Source organism: Chelonia mydas, chromosome 23 (genome assembly GCF_015237465.2).
Source record: "Chelonia mydas isolate rCheMyd1 chromosome 23, rCheMyd1.pri.v2, whole genome shotgun sequence".
Taxonomy (NCBI): domain Eukaryota; kingdom Metazoa; phylum Chordata; order Testudines; family Cheloniidae; genus Chelonia; species Chelonia mydas.
The window spans coordinates 9,331,015-9,355,681 of record NC_051263.2 but is presented as its reverse complement, the minus strand read 5'-3'; the positions used below and the strand labels follow the sequence as shown (position 1 = coordinate 9,355,681).

The following is a 24,667-nucleotide window of genomic DNA, read 5'->3' as shown; positions in this document are numbered from 1 at the left end:
GCTTCACATTCATGCATTCTTTATTAAATCACACAAATAGGGGGATAACTACCAAGGTAGCCCAGGAGGGGTGGTGGAGGAGAGAAGCACCAGGAGGGGTGGTGGAGGAGGGAAGGACAAGGCCACACAGCACTTTAAAAGTTTAAAAGTTTAAAACTTATTGAATGCCAGCCTTCTGTTGCTTGGGCAATCCTCTGGGGTGGAGTGGCTGGGTGGCCGGAGGCCCCCCCACTGCGTTCTTGGGCGTCTGGGTGAGGAGGCTATGGAACTTGGGGAGGAGGGTGGTTGGTTACACAGGGGCTGTAGCGGCAGTCTGTGCTCCAACTGCCTTTGCTGCAGCTCAACCATACACTGGAGCATATTGGTTTGATCCTCCAGCAGCCTCAGCATTGAATCCTGCCTCCTCTCATCACGCTGCCGCCACATTTGAGCTTCAGCCCGCTACTTACTCTCTTCAGCCCGCCACCTCTCCTCCCGGTCATTTTGTGCTTTCCTGCACTCTGACATGGTCTGCCTCCATGCATTTGTCTGTGCTCTGTCAGTGTGGGAGGACAGCATGAGCTCAGAGAACATTTCATTGCGAGTGCGTTTTTTTCTTCTTTCTAATCTTCACTAGTCTCTGGGAAGGAGAAGATCCTGTGATTACTGAAACACATACAGCTGGTGGTGAAAAAAAAGGGACAGTGGTATTTAAAAAGACACATTTTATAGAATAATGGGTACACTCTTTCACGGTAAACCTTGCTGTTAACATTACATACATAGCACATGTGCTTTCATTCCAAGGTCGCATTTTGCCTCCTCCCACTGCATGGCTAACCCCTCCCCTCTCCCCGTGGCTAACAGCGGGGAACATTTCTGCTCAGCCACAGGCAAACAGCCCAGCAGGAACGGGCACCTCTGAGTGTCCCCTGAAGAAAAGCACCCTGTTTCAACCAGGTGACCATGAATGATATCTCACTCTCCTGAGGATAACACAGAGAGATAAAGAACGGATGTTGTTTGAACGCCAGCAAACATACACTGCAATGCTTTGTTGTACAATGATTCCCAAGTACGTTCTACTGGCCTGGAGTGGTAAAGTGTCCTACCATGGAGGACGCAGTAAGGCTGCCCTCCCCAGAAACCTTTTGCAAAGGCTTTGGGAGTACATGCAGGAGAGCTGCGAATGCCAGGGCAAATTAATCATTACACATGCTTGCTTTTAAACCATGTATAGTATTTTAAAAGGTACACTCACTGGAGGTCCCTTCTCCAGGTCCAGGTCCATAAAAGCTTCAGGGTGAGAAACAGTTCCTGGCTGTCGGGAAAACCGGTTTCTCCGCTTGCTTGCTGTGGGCTATCTACAACCTCATCATCATCTTCCTCGTCCCCAAAACCTGCTTCCGTGTTGCCTCCATCTCCATTGAAGGAGTCAAACAACACAGCTGGGGTAGTGGTGGCTGAACCCCCTAAAATGGCATGCAACTCATAATAGAAGCGGCATGTTTGGGGCTCTGACCCGGAGCGGCCGTTCGCCCCTCTGGTTTTCTGGTAGGCTTGCCTCAGCTCCTTAAGTTTCACGCGGCACTGGTTCGGGTCCCTGTTATGGCCTCTGTCCTTCATGCCCTGGGAGATTTTGACAAATTTCGAAAACTGGAACGGAGTTCTGATAGCACGGATTCCTCTCCCCATACAGCGATCAGATCCCGTACCTCCCGTTCAGTCCATGCTGGAGCTCTTTTGCGATTCTGGGACTCCATCATGCTCACCTCTGCTGATGAGCTCTGCACGGTCACTTGCAGCTTGCCACACTGGCCAAACAGGAAATTGAAATTAAAAAGTTAGTGGGCTTTTCCTGTCTACCTGGCCAGTGCATCTGAGTTGAGAGTGCTGTCCAGAGCAGTCATAATGGAGCACTCTGGGATAGCTCCCGGAGGCCAATACCATCTAATTGTGTCCACAGTACCCCAAATTTGACCTGGCAAGGCCGATTTAAGCGCTAATCCACTTGTCAGGCATGGAGTAAGGAAATCGATTTTAAGAGCCCTTTAAGTCGAAAAAAAGGGCTTCATCGTGTGGACGGGTGCAGGTTTACATCGATTTAACGCTGCTAAATTCTGCTAAACCAGGGCTTAGTCGGTACTGGTCCTGCTTTGAGCAGGGGGTTGGACTAGATGACCTCCTGAGGTCTCTTCCAACCCTAATCTTCTGCTCATGCTCAAATAAACTGGTTAGTCTCTAAGGTGCCACAAGTACTCCTTTTCTTTTTACGAATACAGACTAACACGGCTGTTACTCTGAAACCTAATCTTCTGTGATTCCATGATTCTGCTGCCCCCTGCCTCTCTACTGTGACCTCTGCAGGTTGCTCTCCTGAGTCTCCACCCAGCTCTCATTAACTATCAGCTCTTTTTGAGGAAACCTCAGTGCTGAAGCAGGCTGGGCAGAAACACTGTCTCACAGCAGGTGATTTCAGCTCTAGCGATCGCTTAAACCAAAAAGACTCCTAATGGAGCCTTAATTAGCTCTATCTTTGAAGAGTGGGGAGGGGCAGATTAAACCATGCCTAGACCTCTTACACACAGCCCACACCTCATCTCAACTCTTGATAGGGGTTTAGTGTCTGAGCCCTTTGGTTAGTGGGTTCAGCTGTGGGCAAGCTGAGTACATTTCTGCTGCCCTTTACTCAGAGAATCAGGACAACAACATTTCAGTACCCCTGCATTCAATTACTACAGTGATTTTTAACCAAGCATCAGCCAACACAGCTATTTGCTGGATACCTAGGCAGAGTGGGTGTGTTAATGGAAATACTGTCTGGTCCTGAAGACTTTTCCCCTCACCTGCTCATGACTAGCTGTCAAGGGAGAGCTCATTCCAACCTTGCTTACCACTAGCTTGTTCAGCCATCTGACTCTGCATCCTCAAGGTCCAGTCTTTTAACGGGGCTCTCCTCCACCATATGCGACTGTCTGTATTGCTGCCCCACAGGCACACTGAGAAGATCGGGCTATGTCAAATCTCTGCATTGTAGCAATTCCTCTGACCAGTCCCGTCAGGGAACTGTTAATTCTAGTCCAGGATCTGTGTCGCATGTTGGAAATAGGCAGATACAAGTTAGGGTTTCTGATATTCATCAGCAAGCCAGTCTCTGTATCCCAGAGTTGCCACCCGTCTGTGAGGACACAGCTGTCAGCCCAGCTCTGCCGTCATTCATCTGAGACTGGTCCTGGGCTGGCAGCACTAGACCCCACTGCAGCAATGGCTGCCACAAAACGATGTTGCCAAGTCAGTCGTGGCAAGTCAGGAGGAACCGCAGGGGAAGGTGTTTGCTTCAGCTTTCACTGCGCTCCAGGCAGTTCTCAGGGGGATGGACTCCGGGCGACGTTTTCAGGGAACTGTAGAGCCAACACATGTAAATTCGATGCTGATGTCAGGCTAAGGCAACTATTAATGACACTGGTGACTGTGTTTAACTCCCAATCACCAAGATGCTTATGACAGTGTCTGTCCCTCAGCACTGCACAGTATCCCACTGGAGCAAATACCAGCCCCAGGAGTGAGGGTGTAAATCTGCTCCCCAGGAGGTTCCTGTCAGCAGTGCGGAGGGTGATCTTTTTAAGTGCTCTAGTGGGAGCAGTAGGTCAGACTGCAGTCCAGTCTGCCTAACCAGGTGACAGCTGGCTGGGAGAAGAGTCGACAAATTTCAACATTGCCCAAATGATTAGCCTGATCAATGGCGGGGAGCCCTTGACAGGCAGTCGCTGTGTGCAGTGACCGGTCAGATTCGTTGGCGGGAGGCGCTACATTCCCCAGCGACACGAGAGATCAGATGCACAGGAACCTTCCTGAGTGTTTATTCCCTTGGGAGTTTGCAGACTCTGGCATCTCAGAAGTGGCTCAGGTCCGATTGGTGAATGGTTCGAGTCGCTGCGCTGGGAGAGTCGAGGTGTTTTATAAACAAGAAGTGGGGAACCGTGTTTGATGACAGCTGGAACTTACAGGATGCCTCAGTTGTGTGCAGGCAGCTGGGCTGTGGGACGGCATTATCAGCCCCCGCCGGGGCTCATTTTGGGCAAGGAGCTGACCGTATCTGACTGGATGACGTCAACTGCACAGGGACAGAAGCTGCCCTCTCCGATTGCAGGGGTCGGCCTTGGGGAGACAATAACTGTCACCATGGAGAAGATGCTGGTGTCAAGTGCTCAGGTAACCTTCATCCATCACGTCACTGTCAGTGCTCCAGGGATTGGGCTGGGAAACTTTCAGCACAGACCCAGCTCTCCTGTCTGAGTCAGCGCTGACCCCAGTGCCCCAGCATGGTGCTAAGGGCCTGTACTGCAGGGACCCGGTTTGGTGTCACAGTAAGTGTTGCTCTTCCCATGGTGTCAGTGCTGACCCCATTTCCCCCCCACAGTTCTACATGCCTGTGCTGCAGGGAGCGGGAAGGGGGCTCAGTAGGGGGCGCTCTCCCCTCAGTCAGTGCTGAGCCCAGTGCAGTGCAGGGAGCAGTACGTGCGCCTCAGTGAGAGACCCTCCCCGTCACTGATCGCTCTGATCCCCTTCTCCATGACAGTACAATGGGGGCCTCTGTAACCGTAGATTCTTTTTGTGGGATGTGGGGTCGAATGGAGCCTGCAGCCGCTCTGGAGCAGTAGAAACCTGGGATCCCTTTATGAAGTGTGGGGCTCCTTCCCCCGTCACTCCGGGTGGTTTCCATCTCAGCTAATTACCCCTGAACCTGTAATATCCCCCACTGCTGTTCTGGAGACAGGGTTCTTCCTCACTCCCTCTCCTACACAGCCCACGAGTTTCTGTGCCTGGTCTCTCAGTTGCCCTGTCCCACTCCAGAGGTGGCTGCATGTCAGTGGTGGCGAGTAAACCATGAACAGGCAGTTGCAGAGGCTGTTCAGAACTCTCCATGTGAGCCGCTACATTCCCCAGGGCAGTGTTTTCCCCAGGAATTGAAATTAGGGGGGTATTTGAATTTACCAGGGAGGGGCAGGACCGACGAGGGGAGAGACCGTGAGGGTGAAGGTGCGCTGTATGGCACCATAGTAAAAACGGAAAAATGTTTCATGACCATTAGATTTAACTCAACTCATCTTTTAAAATCATCACACAAATTAAAGTTGGCTACTCAAGCCTTCTATGAAGCACTACATCTACATCCTTCTTGCTTTCTTGTTATAATTTTGCACAACTCTGTTAATGAACTTCTTGAATGCAATGCCTTCATCTTTGGTGGCTTCTCGTGTGTCTGGTACTTCCATTCCTTCAATTGATACGCTCATTGGTTCATTCACATGATCAGACAGAAGGCGACTTTTCAGAACAAAAAATTCTATTCAATGATGATGAAGAACACTCAGCTGTAGCTGTTGTGACTGGGAGTAGCAAGAGATGAATTCCTACTTCTTTCATCCCAGGAAACATAGCACAAAGATCAGGCTGAGCCACTAGTGATGAGAAAAAAGAAGTTGAAGTTAAATCTTCATTCATTTGTCGTACGATATTCCACTCTGTGTTCAAATTCTCTATTCTGTCCTGAGCACATGGCAGCCCCATTGCTGGTAGTGCCTCACTCCACTCAACTGTCGGTGTTTTATAGGACAGGGATCTGTAAAAGCTACGTAGTGGTTGAGTAGAATCTAGAAGTCGCTGCTGTAGATTTTTAAGAATCAAGTCTGTACTTTTTCAGTTGTCTTAACAAACACTTCTTGTCCTCTTCACTTAAGGGATTCAAGATAAATGCCTTCATTGTCAACTTCTGGACTGAAGTCTTTGCTTCTTCCAGTACTTTTTCCATGGATAGCTCTCTGATTGATCCAAATGTAGCTTCTGTTGCTGGACAAAGATCTACTACTGTTGTAGCAGATGCCTGGATGGCATTGTTTAATGACCCAAGTGGTTTCAACAGTAGACTTGCAAGAGAGAGAATGGCCATAGGCACCGATTCCATGGGTGCTCCGGGGCTGGGGAAAAATTGGTGGGTGCTCTACACCCACCAGCAGCCAAGCTCCCCTCCCCGCCTCCCCACCCCCTCTCACCTCACCTCCGCCTCCACCTGCTCCCCTGAGTTCGCCGTGTCCCCGCTCCTCCGCCTACCTCCCAGCACTTGCCGCCGCAAAACAGCTGTTTCGTGGTCTAACAAGCTCCGGGAGGGAGGGGGAAGAGTGGGAACACGGCGCACTCGGGACGAGGCGGGGCTGGGGCGGGGATTTGGGGAAGAGGTTGGAATAGGGGCAGGAAGGGGTTGGAGTTGGGGCGGGGACAAGCACTCACCAGCGCCAGCAGAAGTCAGCGCCTATGAGAATGGCAATAGTCTTCTCTGAACGTAGTAACAAAAGTAATCCACAAGCCTCACTACTTAGATCCATCCCATCTTGGTAGATACTTTCCAAAGCCAGTAACAATGGCTGGAGTAATTTTAAGACAACAGCCAAGGATCGCTCATGAAAAAGCCAGCGGGTTTTCCCAGGTTGGACTAATTTGAACTCAGTCCCAGTGTAACTTCTATATTTTCCAAGATATTCAGTCTTTTTGGACTCTTGTTGAAAAAAGAATATAACGAAGACATTAAATTTATAACTTTTTAAATGCCTTTTGAAGAGTCTGTAGCTCGTACTAGTGCTAGGTGGAGTAGATGGCCTCTGCAGTGTGTGTAGGAGAGATTAGGGTTGCACTTTTCTCTGAGCAAAGCTTGTACTCCACCATGTCTTCCAGAGAAGTTTGCAGCTCCATCAAATGCACAAGCAGCCATCTCTTTGGGGTCCAATTGACAAGCATTTAACTCTTCTAAAAGATATGGGTTGTCACAGATGCAGCGGATGTGTCTTCTATAAAACTTGAACATCTAGAAATGCATCTACTGGCCTACCACTGACATCAAGATAATGTATACAGTGACTTAAAACTTGATGCCCATTTGCATCGGTGCATTCATCAGCCATGTATGCAAATATTTTGAATGTGGTGAGAGCGTTCTTCACTTTTTCAAATGTTGAGTCTTTCACTGTTGCACCACATGCTTCTAGCCAGTCAGTTGAGTTTCTTGCAGAAAGATAGTGAGCATTTGCTGGTCTTGTTCGGAAACAGTGTTCAACTTCAGGATGAACAAGTGACCATGCACTTAACATTGGCCTCCAGTTTGTAGTGTGTGGTATCTCTTGCTTAAATAGAAAGTAGGATTCCACAGCCATGTTTGTTCACATGAACTGCGTTGTGTCTCCAGCATTCTTAACAGCCTCATTAAGTACTTCTAAAATTGGCTTTGAAAGGGGGCTTATAAGGCTTTCTGCATGTTGATGCACTCCAGAGGCATGGTGTTTTGCAGCCTTTTCACGTAGTTTGTCAGCATTGGCTTTGCTGATCCATCTGACAAACCAAAGTCCTCCATCTTTACCAATTATAGCATTGGAAAGCTTTCCTTCTTCATAAGCTTTTTTGCAAGAGGTGCACCAGTAGCCATCTTTTGTAACTTAAATGGGAGCACTTTGACCGACAAACATCAGGAACTGCCTTTAGGTTTCGGAGACACTGTTTCTTCAGTAGGTAGCTGTATTTGTGCTTCGGGCTGGCTGGATGTAGATGCACCACTTGAACCTTCAGATGACACGTTGATATATTCTTGGTTCTTGATGTGTTCTTCACCTTGGTTAGTTTTTGAGGCCTTTGAGTGGAAAAATTGTTGGTTTTTTTTGTCTTTTCATTTTCACTTTGACCTGCAACATATAAAAGAGATATTCATAACTTAAATGTTTTGTTAGGGTAATGCAAATTTAACGTAAGGATAATGCAGATTACACCAAAACACATAACAGTTCTAGATTTCTAAAACAAAATATAACTTTTTAAAAAAATGTATTTAATTTAAATTGACTTTTGAAAAGTAAGCCATCATGGGATAAGAGGGAAGTCCTCTTATGGATCAGTAACTGGTTAAAAGATGGTAAACAAAGGGTACGAATAAGTTATCAGTTTTCAGAATGGAGAGAGATAAATATAGTGGTATCCCTGAGGGGTCATTGGTATGGGGACCATTACTGTTCAACATATTCATAAATGATCTGGAAAAATGGGTAAACAGTGAGGTGGCAAAATTTGCAGATGATACAAAACTATTCAAGATAGTTAAGTCCAAAGCAGACTGTGAAGAGTTACAAAGGGATCTCACAAAACTGGGTGACTGGGCAACAAAATGGCAGATGAAATTCAATGTTGATAAATGCAAAGTAATGCAGATTGGAAAACATAATCGCAACTATACATACAAAATGATGGAGTCTGAATTAGCTGTTAACACTCAAGAAAGATCTTGAAATCATTGTGGATGGTTCTCTGAAAATATCCACTCAATGTGCAGCGGCAGTCAAAAAAGCAAACAGAATGTTGGGAATCATTAATGACAGGTTTCAGAGTAACAGCCGTGTTAGTCTGTATTCGCAAAAAGAAAAGGAGTACTTGTGGCACCTTAGGGACTAACCAATTTATTTGAGCATAAGCTTTCGTGAGCTACTTTCCACAGTATGCATCCGATGAAGTGAGCTGTAGCTCACGAAAGCTTATGCTCAAATAAATTGGTTAGTCTCTAAGGTGCCACAAGTACTCCTTTTCTTTTTGGGAATCATTAAGAAAGGGATAGATAATAAGACAGAAAATATCATATTGCCTCTATATAAATCCATGGTACGTGCACACCTTGAATACTGTGCAGAAGTGGTCACTCCAATCCGAAAAAAGATATTTTGGAATTGGAAAAGGTACAGAGATGGGCAACTAAAATTATTAGGGGTATGAAACAGGAGGAGAGATTAAAATGACTGGGAATTTTCAGCTTAGAAAAGAGATGACTAGGGAGGGATATGATAGAGGTCTATAAAATCTTGACTGGTGTGAAGAAAGTGAATAAGGAAATGTTATTTAATCCTTCACATAACACAAGAACTAGCAGTCACCCAATGAAATTGATAGGCAATAGTTTTTAAAAAAACAAAAGGAAGTACTTCTTCACACAACATATAGTCAACCCATAGAGCTCTTTGCCAGGGGATGCTGTGAAGACCAAAACCAGGATTAAAAAAAGAACTAGAAAAATTCTTGGAGAATAGGCCCATGAGTGGCTATTAGCTAGGATGGGGAGGGATGCAACTGTTTGCCAGAAGCTGGGAATGGGCAACAGGGGATGGATCACTTGATGATTACCTGTTCTGTTCATTCCCTCTCAAGCATCTGGCCTTGACCACTGTCGGAAGACAGGATATTGGGCTGTATGGACAATTGGTCTGATCCAGTATGGCCATCCTTATGTAAAAATTAATTATAATAATAAAAATGTTTAGTACAGAAACTCCCCAACATAATGATCTCTCAAGATAGCAACGTCAGATAACAACCTTGGCAAATAATGCATTTTAAAAATCTTGGCCTCCTAGGAAACATATTTATATAAGTTTCCATTCCCAGTCACAAATCTAGCCTTCTGGAGCAAAGTCACTAAAATATAGTCCAACAAACGTTTATGTAACGTGCCCCTCACTTTTCCCTTCATCACACCCCACTTACCAGTGTTGTCCTTGGTCAGTGGAGACTCAGAGTTCAGAGGTGCTTTCACATGAGTTCACCTCCCAGGTGGGGGGGGCAAGAAGGCACCTTGCTTGTTCCTCCAGCTGCTCACTGTTCACTCTGGCCACTGTTGTTGGTTGTGCCATGTTCACTCCATCGCTCTGTTGCCAATGGACCTGTGCCATCACCTTCTGCTACCACCAGCCACTATGACCTCTGCGAGTTGGTCTCTTGAGGTTCCACCCAGCTCTCAGTGATTTGAGCTCTCAGTGGGGGAACCTCACAGCTAGTGCAGGCTGGGCCATCTCTTCCACAGAAACACTGTCCCACAGCAGGTCTAAGCACTTAGACCTGATTGTCAGTGATTTCAGCTGCAGTGGTCACTTAAAAAAACAAAAGACTCTCTATGGAGCCTAATCAGCTCTGTCTTTAAACAGTGGAGAGGGGCAGGTCAAATAGTACTTGTGACTCAGGCAGACCATCAAGCAAAACACCTGTCCCCACCCTCTCTCCTAATGCCCTCAATCAGCACAGGCTAGGTACAATTCTACTGCCCTTTACTCAGACAATAAGAATAATTAATAACAAGATTAATAACAAGAATTTTAGTTATAAGCTAGGGACGCATCAATTAGAAGTAACGGAGGAGGAAAAGGACCTTGGAGTATTGGTTGATCATAGGATGACTATGAGCCGCCAATGTGATATGGCCGTGAAAAAAGTTAATGCGGTCTTGGGATGCATCAGGCGAGGTATTTCCAGTAGGGATAAGGAGGTGTTAGTACCGTTATACAAGGCACTGGTGAGACCTCACCTGGAATACTGTGTGCAGTTCTGGTCTCCCATGTTTAAGAAGGATGAATTCAAACTGGAACAGGTACAGAGAAGGGCTACTAGGATGATCCGAGGAATGGAAAACCTGTCTTATGAAAGGAGACTTAGGGAGCTTGGTTTGTTTAGCCTAACTAAAAGAAGGTTGAGGGGAGATATGATTGCTCTCTATAAATATATCAGAGGGATAAATACCGGAGAGGGAGAGGAATTATTTAAGCTCAGTACCAATGTGGACACAAGAACAAATGGATATAAACTGGCCACTAGGAAATTTAGACTAGAAATTAGACGAAGGTTTTTAACCATTAGAGGAGTGAAGTTTTGGAATAGCCTTCCAAAGGAAGCAGTGGGGGCAAAAATCTATCTGGCTTTAAGATTAAACTCGATAAGTTTATGGAGGAGATGGTATGATGGGATAACATGGTTTTGGTAATTAAATATTCATGGTAAATAGGCCCAATGGCCTGTGATGGGCTATTTGATGGGGTGAGATCCGAGTTACCCAGGAAAGAATTTTCTGTAGTATCTGGCTGATGAATCTTGCCCATATGCTCAGGGTTTAGCTGATCGCCATATTTGGGGTCGGGAAGGAATTTTCCTCCAGGGCAGATTGGAAGAGGCCCTGGAGGTTTTTCGCCTTCCTCTGTAACATGGGGCATGGGACATGGGTCACTTGCTGGAGTCCTTGAAGTCTTTAAACTACGATTTGAGGACTTCAATAGCACAGATATAGGTGTGAGAGATTTTTTGCAGGAGTGGGTGGGTGAAATTCTGTGGCCTGCGTTGTGCAGGAGGTCAGACTAGATGATCATAATGGTCCCTTCTGACAGAAATATCTATGAATAACAACATGTCATTACCCCCGCATTCAAGTGATTTGTAACCCAACCCCAGCCAAAATCTATCACTTGGGCAACAGAGCTGTATTTGCTGGATACCTAGGTAGATTAGGTGTGAATGTAAATGCAATCTGGTCCTGAAACCTTTCCCCCCAGCCCCTAGCTCATCACTAGCTCTCAGGGAGAGCTTATTTTGACTTTGCTTACAAATCATAATTTGAAATTATTAGGTTGGCCATCATCACCGAAATGAATGCACTGACATTGTCATAAAAAACAACAGCTGTATAAGGAAGCTAGTCTATGTTCATACTTTTCAAATCTATTTTACTTTTTTCAGATACACATTTTATCATACACTGTATTTGCTTTTAAAGTGTGTATTAATGTTTCAATTTCAATTCAAATTTCCAAACAATTACGAAATTGGCAACACTGCACGTAACTAGTTCACAAAACTGGGGGGGAAGCAGGGGCACGTGTTGGGAAATTCATGGGGGGTGTAGGGAAATCCTTAGTGATCAGGAACCTCCCTGAACGTTTATTCCTTGGGACATTTGCAGACTCCGCCATTCCTGAGCAGACTCCGCTCCGACTGGTGAATGGTCCAAGTAACTGCTCTGGGAGAGTCGAGGTGTTTCACAACCAGCTGTGGGGAACCGTGTGTGATGACAACTGGGATTTAACTGAGGCCAGAGTCGTGTGCAGGCAGCTGGGCTGTGGGACGGCGTTATCAGCCCCTGGAAGAGCTCAGTTTGGGCGAGGCTCTGACCGTATCTGGCTGGATGATGTTCACTGCACAGGGACAGAAGCTGCCCTCTCCGATTGCAGGTCTCGGCCTTGGGGAGACAATAACTGTCACCATGGAGAAGATGCCAGTGCTGTGTGCTCAGGTAACTCTCATCCATAGGGGTTGCTCACCCCTGGCAGTCACTACTAACCTGCATGACCCAGTGCAGCGGTGTGCAGAGTTCTGCAGGGACTGGAGGGGGCGCTCTCCCCTCGCTGTCAGTGCTGAGCCCAGTGCCCCAGCACAGCATTCAGGGCCTGCGCTGCAGGGAGCGGTACGTGTGCCTCAGTGAGAGACCCTCCCCGTCACTGATCGCTCTGATCCCCTGCCCCATTACAGCACAATGGGGTGCTGGGTAACTATAGATCCCATTTGTGGGATTTGGGGTCGAATGGAGCCTCCAGCCACTCAGGGCCAGTAGAAACACTGGGTCCCTTTATGAAGTGTGGGGCTTCTGACAGTGGCCAAGGCCAGGTGCTTCAGAGGGAATGAACAGAACAGGCAATCATCAAGTGATCCATCCCCTGTTGCCCGTTCCCAGCTTCTGGCAAAGAGGCTAGGGACACTCCGAGCATGGTGTTGCATCCCTCCCCATCCTGGCTAATAGCCACGGATGGAACTATTCTCCAGGCATTTCTCGAGTTCTTTTTTTAATCCTGGCAAATAATGCATTTTAAAAATCTTGGCCTACTAGGAAACATATTTATATAAGTTTCCATTCCCAGTCACAAACATTCCACTATTCTATCAGGAGGATGTTAAAATAGAAGCTATGTAAGTTAGGTAGTTTAAAATCAGCAAGTCCAGGTAATTTGCATCCAAGGATTTTAAAACAGCCGAGGAAGGAGCATGCTGGACCATTAATATTTATTTTCAATAAGTCTTTGAGAGCTAGGAAAGCTCCAGCAGCCTGGAAGAAAGCTAATGTTATTCCATTTTTTTAAAAGGGTAAAAGGGATAACTCGGCTAATTACAGGCCTGTCAGCCTGACATCAATCCCAGGCAAGACAATGGAGGGACTGATATGGGAGTAGAACAATAAAGATTTAAAGGAGGGTAATGTAATTGATGGAAGTGAACGTGGGTTTAATGGAAAATAGATCTTGTCAAACTAACTTGATATCTTTTTTTGATGAGATTACCAGTTTGGTTGATAAAGGTAATAGTGTGGATGAAATAGACTTAGACTTCTGTAAGGTACCGCAAAACATTTTGATTGAAAAGCTAGAACAGTATAAAATTAACATGGCAGGGAGTGGTTCTTTGGTCTATGTTATTTAACATTTTTATCAATGACTTGGAAAAAATATAAAATCATAGCTGTTAAAGTTTGCAGATGATACAAAAATTGGGGGAGGACAGGTCACTGATTCAGAGTGATCTGGATAACATGGTAAGCTAGGTGCAAGCAAACAATGTGCATTTTGACATGGCTAAATGTAAATATCTACATCTGGCAACAAAGAATGCAGATCATGTTTACATGGTGGGGGATTATATCCTGAGAAACAGTGGATCAGAAACAGATTTCCAGGTCGTGGTGGACAATCAGCTGGGCATGAGCTCTCACTGAGACTCTGTGGTCAAAAGGGCTATGCAATCCTGGGATGTATTAAGAAAGGAATCATGAGCAGGAGTAGAGAGGATATTTTGCCTATATTTGGCACTGCTGTGGCCATTGCAGGAATACTGTATTCAGTTCTGGTGCCCACAATCCAGGAAGGATGTTGATAAATTGGAGAGGGTGGTAGAAGAGCCATAAGAATGATTAAAGGATAAGAAAACCTGCCTTACAGTAATTGGCTCAAGGAGCTCAGTCTATTAACAAAGAAGGGTAAGAGGTGACTTGATCACAGTCCACAAAAATCAACCCAGGGAACAAATATTTAATAATGGGCTCTTCAGTCTAGCAGAGAAAGGTAGAACAAGATCCAGTGGCTGGAAGCTGAAGCTAGACAAATTCAGAGTGGAAATGAAGCATACATTTAGAATAATGAGGGTAATTAACTACTGACAATTTACCATGGGTTGTGGTGGATTCTCCATCGCTGGCAATTGTTGAGTCAAGAATGGATGTTTCTGTAAAAGCTCTGCTCTAGGAATTATTTAGGGAGAAGTTCTCTGCCCTGTACTGGAGATCAGACTACATGATCACAAAGGTACGTTCTAGCCTTGGAGTCAATGAACCTATGATCCCCTGCCCTGCTATGGCACAATGGGGCACTGTGTAATCACAGGCCTCACTGGCTGGATATGGTGTCAAATTGAGCCCGTAGCCAATTACGTGGACTAGAAACGAGGGTCACTTTGTCCAGAGTAGGTCTGGTATCGCCCATTGTTGTGGCCAATTTGCATCTTAGCTAATTAATCCCGAATGTTCTCCGGGAGCTATGATTGGGCTTAGGCTGCTTCCTCACTTCCTGTTTTAAACAGCTGGGCCATATTTCCCTGTCCTATTTCTCAGCTGCCTGGCCCTACCCAAGAGGTGGCTTCATTTCAGTGGTGAGGAGAGATCCTGTTCTCCCATTCTCATGCAGTCTCGGTGGGTGGAGCCTGTTCAGACTAACAGAGTTTAAGGCTGGAAGGGAGCGTTTTGAGCATTGAGTCAGGCCATTGGCAAAACATGGTGAGAGAATCTCTCGAGCCAAGCACACAACCCAACCTATCCTGAAGGATGATCCCTCACTTTCACAGACCTTGGGAGACAGGCCAGTCCTCGCTTACAAACAGCCCCCCAACCTGAAGCAAATACTCACCAGCAGCTACACACCACACAACAAAAACACTAACCCAGGAATCAATCCCTGCAACAAACCCCGTTGCCAACTCTGTCTGCATAGTTATTCAAGGGACACCATCATAGGACCTAACCACATCAGCCATACCATCAGGGGCTCGTTCACCTGCACATCTACCAATGTGATATATGCCATCATGTACCAGCAATGCCCCTCTGCGAAGTACATTGGCCAGACCAGACAGTCTCTATGCAAAAGAATAAATGGGCACAAATCAGACATCAAAAATTGTAACATTCAAAAACCAATCGGAGAACACTTCAATCTCCCTGGACACTCAATAACAGATTAAAAGTGGCAATTTTTCAAAAAAAACTTCAAAAACAAACTCCAACGAGAAATTGAAGAACTGGAATTAATTTGCAAACTGGATACCATCAAATTAGGCCTGAATAAAGACTGGGAGTGGATGGGTCACTACAAAAAGTAATTTTCCCTCTGCTGATACTCACACCTTCTTGTCAGCTGTTGGAAATGGGCCACCTTGATTACATTGGCCTTGTTAGCACTACAAAAGTAATTTTCCCTCCCTTGATATTCGCCCCTTCTTGTCAACTGTTGAGACTAGGCCACTTCCACCTTAATTGAATTGGCTTGTTAGAACTGACCCCCACTTGGTAAGACAACTCCCATCTTTTCATGTGCTAGAATATATATTCTGCTTACTGTATTTTTCACTTCAGGCATCTGATGAAATGGGTTTTAGCCCACGAAAGCTTATGCCCAGATAAATTCGTTAGTCTCTAAGGTGCCACAAGGACTCCTTGTTGTTTTCACAGATACAGATTAACACGGCTACTGCTCTGGAACTTTTGAGTTACCACAGATTTTTAAGAAAGACGCCCAGTCTTCTTCTTCCTGTAAAGACTTAAAGTGCCAGAGGATCTTACATGTCCCTAGATACATTGTTCCAGTAATTAATTAAACTCACTGGTATCAATGCCCTGATATTTCTGAATATATCTAGCGTCAGTCACTGGATCTCATTCTGTTTTTGTCTGCTGGATTCGAGAGCCCTCTGTGCCTAAAATCTCATCCCCCGAAAGGTACTGAGAGAGTGTAATCAAGTCACCTCTTAACTTTCTCTTGATTAAACTAAATAGACAGAGCGTCTTATGTTTTTCATTGTGATGCAGGTTTTCCAGAACTCAGACCCTACTTGGTACTCTTTTCTGAACTGTTTCCAGTTGGTCACCATCCTGTTTAAAGAGTGGACACCAGAGCTGGATACAATATCCAGTAATGCTCTCACTAATGCTGTATATGGAGGTGATATCACTTTCCTGATCCTACTCAACATCATTCTCCAATTTATACATTCTCGGATTGCGGTGGCCCTCCTAGCTGCAGCACCGAGCAGAGAGCTCATGTTTAGTTGGTTTCTACCATGACCACTACATTCTTTGCGGAGTCATTCCTTTCCACATTACAGTCCCCTGTACTGTACATGTGACCTACATTCTTTGGCCTATATCCCAAAAGGGAGCCTTGAAGACATGGGCCTTTGTTCCTAGGTGTGTGACCTCACACTTGTCTGTACTTAAATACATGTTGTTCAAATGAGTCCATCTTACAAAGTGACCCAGTTTGCTGTGTAGAAAGGACCTGGCCTCATCATTATTTACCGCTCCACTAGTCTGTGTGTCTCCTGCAGACTTTACCAACAAGGAATTGATATGCTCTTCTAGATCACTGATAAAGATATTGAATATCACTGGATCAAGACCACCTCACTGAGAGACCCCCACCAGAAACACCCCCTGTGGGATGACAATTCCCCATTTACAATTATTTTTGAGAGCCACTTTTTAATCCATTTGATCTGGGCTATGTTGGTTCTGCATAGTGTTAATGTTTCTTATCAGAATGTCAGACTCCTTACAGAATTTAAGTATGTGCAGCCTTCTGGCAGGTGGAGCCGGCAGCAAGGGTCAGGGTCCATACAAAACAGAAGAAACAAAGCAAAACAGAACCGGCTCAAGCCCCCACCCACTGATCTGGGAAAATTAACCACCACCTCGGGCGCCTTGCAAAGGCGATAGTATGATGATAGGATGATAGTTACTCCTTTTTGATCGGAGCAGTTAGGTAATTTTCGGGATCAAGTGGGTTGTTTCTGATAGAAGGGGAGATTGAAGATGCTGTAGCTAAGCGGGCAAACATGATCCTGCGATGTATAAGTGGAGGAATATCAAGTAAGAGGAGGGAGACAGTTATTAACATTGCTGGATTTCTGCAACGCAGCCCTGGTTATGTACAAAGCATGTACAAAGTCCCGTCTCGCTGAACACAGCAGAAATCAAACAAAGGGGGAGAGTTTCGTTGCTCACAGTTCAAAGTCTCTCTCAGCTCACCCTGACCCCAAAGCTCTTAGCATGTTTCAGAAGGTCACATGATCAGCGATTCTCTGGCTGTGTCTGGGCTTCTTTGCGCCTTTTCTGCGTCATTCTCTGTAACTTAAGACTCAGATAAAGATCCAGCATCAGCCCCATCTGTTGGTATTGGTGCTGTCTGCACTGATCACTAGAGCTTTCCCCTCCCTACTGCCAGTTAAATGAGAATTTAAAACAATAACTCCTAGGAACCCAGGTACTCTGCCATCCACACATGTTTCCTTGTCACTCTGCCTGCTCGAGTCCTGTATTCGCTCATGGAGACATCATTCATAGCTGGACCTAGATTATCAGTGAGTTCAGGGCTCATGCCCTCTCGGTGAGGCCTATCTGTGGTAGACAGGCTGTCTGTAGAAGAGTATCAGTGTTGTGGACAGGCTGTCTGTAGAAGATGGCAGTGTGCCGAGGTAAGCTGCATGCTCTTGCTTTTGGTATCAGCAAGGATAAGGTTGTTCAGCTGTTAATGACCATGTAAAGTCCCCTCCAAAAAGGAGTACGTTTGGGATTGTTTTCTAGGCTTTTTCCAGTCATGTAGCCGCTGCTGCACCTTCTGTCCTTCCTGCACGGGCATTCCATTCTCCTCTCTCCTGGCATCTCGTGTCTGCCACGCTCCCTTCCGGCTCCTCTTTTCCTCCACCTGCTGGAATGCTGTCCTCAGGCCACTGAGACAAGGCCAGGGTTACGCGACACAATTACTTCGGTATAACTACGTTGCTCAGGGCTGTGAAAAATCCTCACCCCTGAGTGACGTAGCTCTACAGACCTCAGCTCCCCATGTAGAAAGTGCTATGTTGGCAGGAGAGCATCTCCCGTGGACATAGCTACTGCCTCTCATGGAGATGGAGTTAGTAAATGTGACAAAATGGGAATGTTCTTAATGTTTTCTCTGAATATTGTGGGGGTGCCTCAGTTTCCCCTATGCAGTTCTTAAGTATCTAGGTGGTGGGATAAGGGTGTATGATCGTTGCAGAGCCCTAGAGGGCAGGTGTGTGCAGGGGTCTGGACACAGAGAATGGCTGACACCCTGTTTCTGGCAACTGATGGCCTGGCCCTTCCCCCCTGCAAGATGAGAGCTAAAGTGTTGGAAAAAAAAAAAAGGAATCAGGTGACCTCCTGGCCCGGGACAGGGACAAAGCCCAGAGGAGAAGGGGCTGGCAGGTGAGTCAGTTTGGGACTGGCTGGGGACATGGAGTGAAGTGCAGACAGGGTTGTCTGGCTCACTGCCCTCCCCCCCGCAAAATGGGCCCAGCTGAGGGGTCCTGTTCCCTGTACCTACAAGCTCTGTTTTAGACCATGTTCCTGTCATCTAATAAACCTCTGTTATACTGGCTGGCTAAGAGTCACGTCTGACTGCAAAGTTGGGGTGCAGGACCCTCTGGCTTCCCCAGGACCCTGCCTGGGCAGACTTGCTGTGGGAAGTGCACGGAAGGGCAGAGGATGCTGAATGCTCCGACGTCAGACCCAGGAAGGTGGAAGCTGTGTGAGCTTTTTGCCCTGCAGACAGTCTGCTCACAGATAGGAGACTTCACCAGAGTCCTGCCTGGCTTCGTAGGGAGCAGTTCCAGAGCATCGCCCGGGGACTGACAGTAAACCGAACAGAGAGCTCGTCCCTCGGCTGAGAGCGGTGGTTTTCAGTCTGTGGTCCGCTGGCCCTGGGTGTTTGCAGACTATGCCTAAGGGGTCAACAAAAGGTTTTCAGCCTGTGATCCATGAATGCTTGATGGTCCACAGTCTATGTCTGAGATTTCCAAAGGAGTCCCCACCTCCATTCGAAATTTTTTCAGGGTCCACAAATGAAAAAAGGTGGAAAACCCCTGGCTTAGAGCATCCTCATTAGAAGCACCACAGCAGTGCAGCTGCAAGTTTTTAGTGTCGACCTGCCCGAAGACTCCACTGTATCTCTGACTTGTGTAGGAGCAGGGGGCCTGGCCAGTTCTTGCTGCCTGAACATCAAGTCACTAGGAAGGCTGGTAGGAAGTGGCCCAGGGCAGGGACTAGCTATATTCCTGTGGGAAGTTGGCATGTTTCAGTTGGAGCCCCGCTGACTCAGTGGCAGAATGCTCCACCACTGTTAGGGCCCTAGACTGGGACTCAGTGGAGCCTGGTGGGCCCGAGTCCCCCTACTCCAGCCACCTCTTCCTCTCAGGTGGCAGCCCATTGGCTCTGGCTGCAAAGCCTTAGGCCCCTGTGGATAAGGGCAACTCTGCTGATTCTGGCCATTGGGCCACACAGCCCTGAGGGAGAGGGCATCCGTATCAACCCTTACCGTTAGGTCCTCTACCCCTGAGGACAAGGGTAGCCAAATTGACTCTGACCACTAGGCCATACAGTCCTGGAGACAGAGCCAATCATATCAACTCTAGCCATTTGGCCTCACTAACGTGAGGCAGAGGGTAGTTCAGAGGATGGGGTGCACTCACCCCACACTGGATGGAGTTCCCTCACCACCATCACAGGTGACTTGATCACAGTCTGTAAGTACCTATTGTGGCAAGATGGCAGATTTTAATTTGGTGGGTCCTGTGATTTTCTTGGTGGGGAGCTAAGATACTACCCTTTGCCCCTGCTCTTGGGTGCTGAGGGCCCCCACTACTAGCCCTGGGAAGGTGGTAGAGGAGGGAAGCGGGGAAGGGGTCTGGGTTTGCTCCTTGCTCTGAGTCCCAGCCCCTTTCAACCACTGTGGGTTTCTTACCCTCATCTCCCTTAGATGGGGGTTACCCTCAGTCCTTAGATGCTGGGGGGGAGGGAGTCTCCCTGTCCTGCTGGGCAGGGTCTCCCTTACTCCAATTCTCAGGTCTTCCAGCTCTCTCAACACACCTCCAAGCTCCAGTCCTTCTTCTTTCCTCCTTTATCTGCCTGACGCAGGGGGTTTTATTAGGTTCCTAAAAGGGCCTTAATTGACTGCAGGTGCTCCAATTAACCTGCAGCCACCTTCTCTAGTCTACAGGGAACCACGCCTTAATTAGCCTTGAGCTTATATGTCTAGCACTCCCTCTCTCCCTGGCCCTCCTGTATCACACGATATAGGGAACAAACTGTCCAGCTGAGAAGGGTATAGTACAATCCAATGGCTGGAAGTTGAAGCTGGACAAATTCAGACTGGAAATAAGGCATATGTGAGAGTAATTAAGCATTAGAACAATTTTCCAAGGGTTGTGGTGGATTCTCTATTGCTGGCAATTTTTGAATCAAGATTGGACATTTTTCTAAACCATCTGCGCTAGGAATTATTTCATGGCAGTTCAGTCTTGTGCGATTAGAAAGTTGGCAACCCTGCCCTATTGCCATGTCTCCATGGGAACAGTATTCCCTACACTTTCCACGTCCCACACTGCTGAGCGCTCGCTAACTGTAAAGCAAGTCAGGGTGCCATCCCCCCCTCTGCTCTTCCTAAATGAGGAGTGTTGCCTATTTATTGCATTAGCCATAGTGGGGCCTTGACGGGTGTTTCTGGGAAGAGGAGAAATTGATTACACAAGTCAGGTGTTTCTCTGGTGTGATCTGGTTTATTTACAAAGTTCTGTTTCCCTGAACACAGTAGAGACAAGCAACAGCTGGCAGTTTCCTTGCTCTCAATTTGCAGAGTCTGCCTCTCCAGGCACTCCTGTGTCTCAAGGCGCTACGTTCCCTGTGTCACTACAGATCAGATGCACAGGAACCTCCCTAAGTCTTTATTCCCTTGGGTGTTTGCAGGCTCAGGCGTTTCAGAAGTGGCTTCGCTCCGACTGGTGAACGGCCCGAGTCGCTGCGCTGGGAGAGTGGAGGTGCTTCATAACCAGCAGTGGGGAACTGTGTGTGATGACGGCTGGGGCTTGTTCGAGGCTGAAGTCGTGTGCAGGCAGCTGGGCTGTGGGACAGCGTTATCAGCGCCACATGGGGCTCACTTTGGGCAAGGATCTGACCGTATGTGGCTGGATGAGGTTCAGTGCACAGGGGCAGAAGCTGCCCTCACCGAATGCAAGGCTAAGCCTTGGGGAGAGCATGGCTGTAACCCCGGAGAAGATGCCAGTGTTGTGTGCTCAGGTAACACCCAGGGTGGTAGGAGCTTGTGCTGCTGGAAGTGGGGTGCAGGCTCTGCAGAGGGTGCTAACCCCTGGAAGTCAACCTACATGTGGTGGTGTGTGTGTGCATCTCTGTACCTGTTTGTGGCAGTGTTTGTGCAGGTGTGTGTGTGAAGGGGTGTGCATGGGACAGTCTATGAATATTTGCATACATGCGCATCAGTGCGTGTGTGCATGTGGCAGTTTGTGTGTTTGAGGCAATGTGTGGGTGTGCCTAGGGACGTATAAGGGTTATGCATGGGATTGTATGTGTGTCTGCTTGTGTGGCATTGCATGGGGGGGGTGCAGTGTGTGTGTCTGTCTGTGAGTGCGTGTGCGCACACACAGGTGGGGTGATATAGAAATGCTCCTCTCTGCTCTGTGCAGACACACACCCCCATCCGCGTGTGGTGTCGGGTATTCAGGCGTCTGGCAGCAGGGAACACCCTCTCATACTTTGTGTTTCAGATCAGGGACAGCTGAGGCTGCGGCTGACAAGTGGCCCAAGCTCCTGCTCCGGGCGAGTGGAGGTGCTGATTAACGACACCTGGGGTGCCGTGTGTGACGCCGGCTGGGGCCTGCCGGAGGCGGGGGTGGTTTGCAAGCAGCTGGGCTGCGGCACGGCGCTGTCGGCCCCGGGTGTTGCTCAGTTCGGTCACGGGGCCGGCGACGTCTGGCTGGAGGGCGTGAGCTGCTTGGGCCAGGAGTCTCTCATCACTGAGTGCCAGCTGAGCCGGCTGGGTCCCGGGCTGTGTGGCCGTGGCTCCGAGGCCAGCGTGGTGTGTGCTGGGCAGGCCGGTGAGTGACCGGCGCTGTGCGCCGTAGCCATGCCCATGTTCCTGCAGACATGGGGTGGGCGGGAGTGACACCCTGGCCATGCCAGGGGGTGGCTGGGCTCCAGGGGGGCAGCGCCAGGGCTCCTGCTCACCACACCGAGGATACTGGCTGTCCCAGAGGTTCCGACAGCCCTGCTCAGCCTGGGGCACCACTCCTGGGTCTCTGAGCAGCCTCCTCTGCCATGGGGCTCCCTCTTCTGCCAGCCCTGGCTCCGGTGCTGGAGGCTGCAACCCCTGCAGGCAAACCCAGAGCACAGATCTGGGGGGCAGAGAGCCTGTGGGGTCTGGGAGAGGAGACTAAGGGACAGGGCCTGTGGGAGCAGCTGGGGAGAGGCCTCTGGGAGCTAGTGCCCCCAACCCTCTCTCTAACCCATCCCCCCCGCCCACTCCTTGGGCTGGGAATGGTCCCTGCACCCCCAGTTTTTGACTAGAACATCTGGCCCAAAAGGGATCCTGGTGGCTATGGTCAGCACTGCTGACCGTGCCATTGACTGTCCGATTGGCAGCGCTGTGCAGCAGGGCTGGCAGGCTCCGTGCAGCTCCCGGAAAGCAGCTGGCATGTCCCCTCTCTGGATCCTACACTTTGGGCATCCAGGGAGCTCCACATGCTACCCCCGCCCCAAGCACTGCCTCTGCAGCTCCCATTGGCCAGGAACCACGGGCAATGGGAGCAGTGCCTGTGGACCAGGCAGCATGCAGAGCCTCCTGGCCGCGCCACCACGTAGGAGCCAAAGTGGGGACATGTCGCTGCTTCCAGGAGCAGCTTGAGGTAAGTGCTGCCTGGAGCCTGCACCCCTGACTCCCTCCCAGGCCCCAATCCCCTGCCCCAGCTCCAGCCCTGATCCCCCTCCTGCCCTCTGAACCCCTTGATCCCAGCTGAGCGCACCCTCCTACACCCCAAACCCCTCATCCACAGCCCCACGCCAGAGCCCGCACCCCCAGCCGGAGCCCTCACTCTCCCCTGCTGTGCCCCAACTCCCTGCCCCAGCCCTGATCCCCCTCCCACCCTCCAGACCCCTCAGTCCCAGCCCGGAGCACCCTCCTACACCCCAAACCCCTCATCCCCAGCTTCACCGTAGAGTCTGCACCCCCAGCCAGAGCCCTCACACCCCCTGTACCCCAACGCCCTGCCCCAACCCAGAGCCATCTGAACCCCTGCGCCCAAGCCCAGAGCCCTCTTCTGCACCCCAAACCCCGCATCCCTAGCCCCATCCCAGAGCCTGCACCCCCAGCCAGAGCCCTCGCTCTCCCCCGCCATGCCCCAACTCCCTGCCCCAGCCCTGAGCCAGCCCGGTGAAAATGAGTGAGTGAGGGTGGGGAGAGCGAGCGATGGGGTGGGGGAGGAATGGAGGGAGAGGGCAGGGGGCCTCAGAGAAGGGGTGGGGCATGGGCAGGGCCTCAGAGGAGGAGCGGGGCGGGGGGGGGCAAGGGTGTTCAGTTTTGTGCTAGTAGGAAGTTGGCAACCGCTGCAGCCCCGGGCCTGGAGGAGCGCGCCCTCTCCCCGCTGCGGCCCCGGGCCTGTGTCAGCGGGGACAGAGCTTCTCCGGCCTTGGGGCTGAAGTTGGGAGGGGCCGAGAGGAGTAAATGTATTGTGGGGGCCGCAGTGCAGGGGGTGGAGTGGGTCAGGACAGTGGGTGCAAGAGGTGCAGGGCTGTGGGGGAAGGGGCAGAACGGGATGGGGCCGTGGGCGGGGTTGCAGGCAGAAGAGTTAGGGAGGGGCCCCAGGAAACCTTAATCTGCCTCTGGCTGTTGGGGGGGCCTGTGGGGTAGGGTGACCATATTTCCCAAAGGGAAAACAGAACACCACATGGGGATAGACCAAGCCCTCCTCCCCAACCATGTGGGGCTGGTCCGAGCCGCTCACCCGAGTCCTGCCTGCCCCCTCATACCAGGCTGGGGCTGGCGTTGCTGCTCGCTTGAGCCCTGCCTGCCCCCCACCTGACCCCTGCCTCTCTCTCTGCACGGGGCTGGCATCGCTGCCTGCCCCCGCAATGTTCCTCTGCACCCCACTTTTTGACATATGCCCACTTTTGCCAAAAAAGTCGGAATGGCTGGGACAGGGCTTAAGAAAGGGACTGTCCTGGCCATAACGGGATGTATGGGCACCCTACTGTGCATGGGGGACAGAGTCGGGCCCAGGCAGGTTATGGGGCAGGGGAGGGAGGCAGCCTTGGCAGGGGCCTGCGCGTGTGGAGGGAGTCGGACTCAGGGGCTGTGGGGCAGAGACGAGGCACAGCTCATTGCCTGGCTCTCTCCCTAGGCCCTGGGCTATTCTGCTCTGTGCTCCTCGGCCTGGGTGCCCTCATGGTGCTGATCTGTGGGGCCCTGCTCTGCTGGAGGAGGCGTCGGGACAGAGCCGCTGGGAACCCCCTGGGTAAGAGCCCTGGACCCCTGCAGGGGAGAGAAAGGGGGGGCTGGGACAAGGGTTGCCCTGCTGTCCTGACCCAGGAATCCAACCCCAGCTGGAGCCCAGTATCCCTTAGCTGCAGGCCAATGCCCTGTCCATGCCCTGTGCTGCCTCCCTGCATGGGAACCTTCTGCTCTCACAGCTACTGGGATCTCTGCTCTGACTGCCATGCCCAGGCCCGCAG

The 24,667-nt window shown here is 49.4% G+C and overlaps 1 protein-coding gene across 1 annotated transcript in view; it reads left to right on the top strand.

Annotated features, from left to right (window-relative positions):
* Positions 1–24,667, top strand: part of LOC102937321 (deleted in malignant brain tumors 1 protein) — an 86,553-nt gene that overhangs the window by 56,329 nt on the left and 5,557 nt on the right. Inside the window, exons 14-17 of the mRNA XM_043534838.1 lie at positions 11,783–12,112; positions 20,894–21,223; positions 21,709–22,038; positions 24,337–24,450. Of these exons, the coding sequence (XP_043390773.1) occupies positions 11,783–12,112; positions 20,894–21,223; positions 21,709–22,038; positions 24,337–24,450 (1,104 nt within the window). The remainder of the gene's footprint in view (positions 1–11,782; positions 12,113–20,893; positions 21,224–21,708; positions 22,039–24,336; positions 24,451–24,667) is intronic.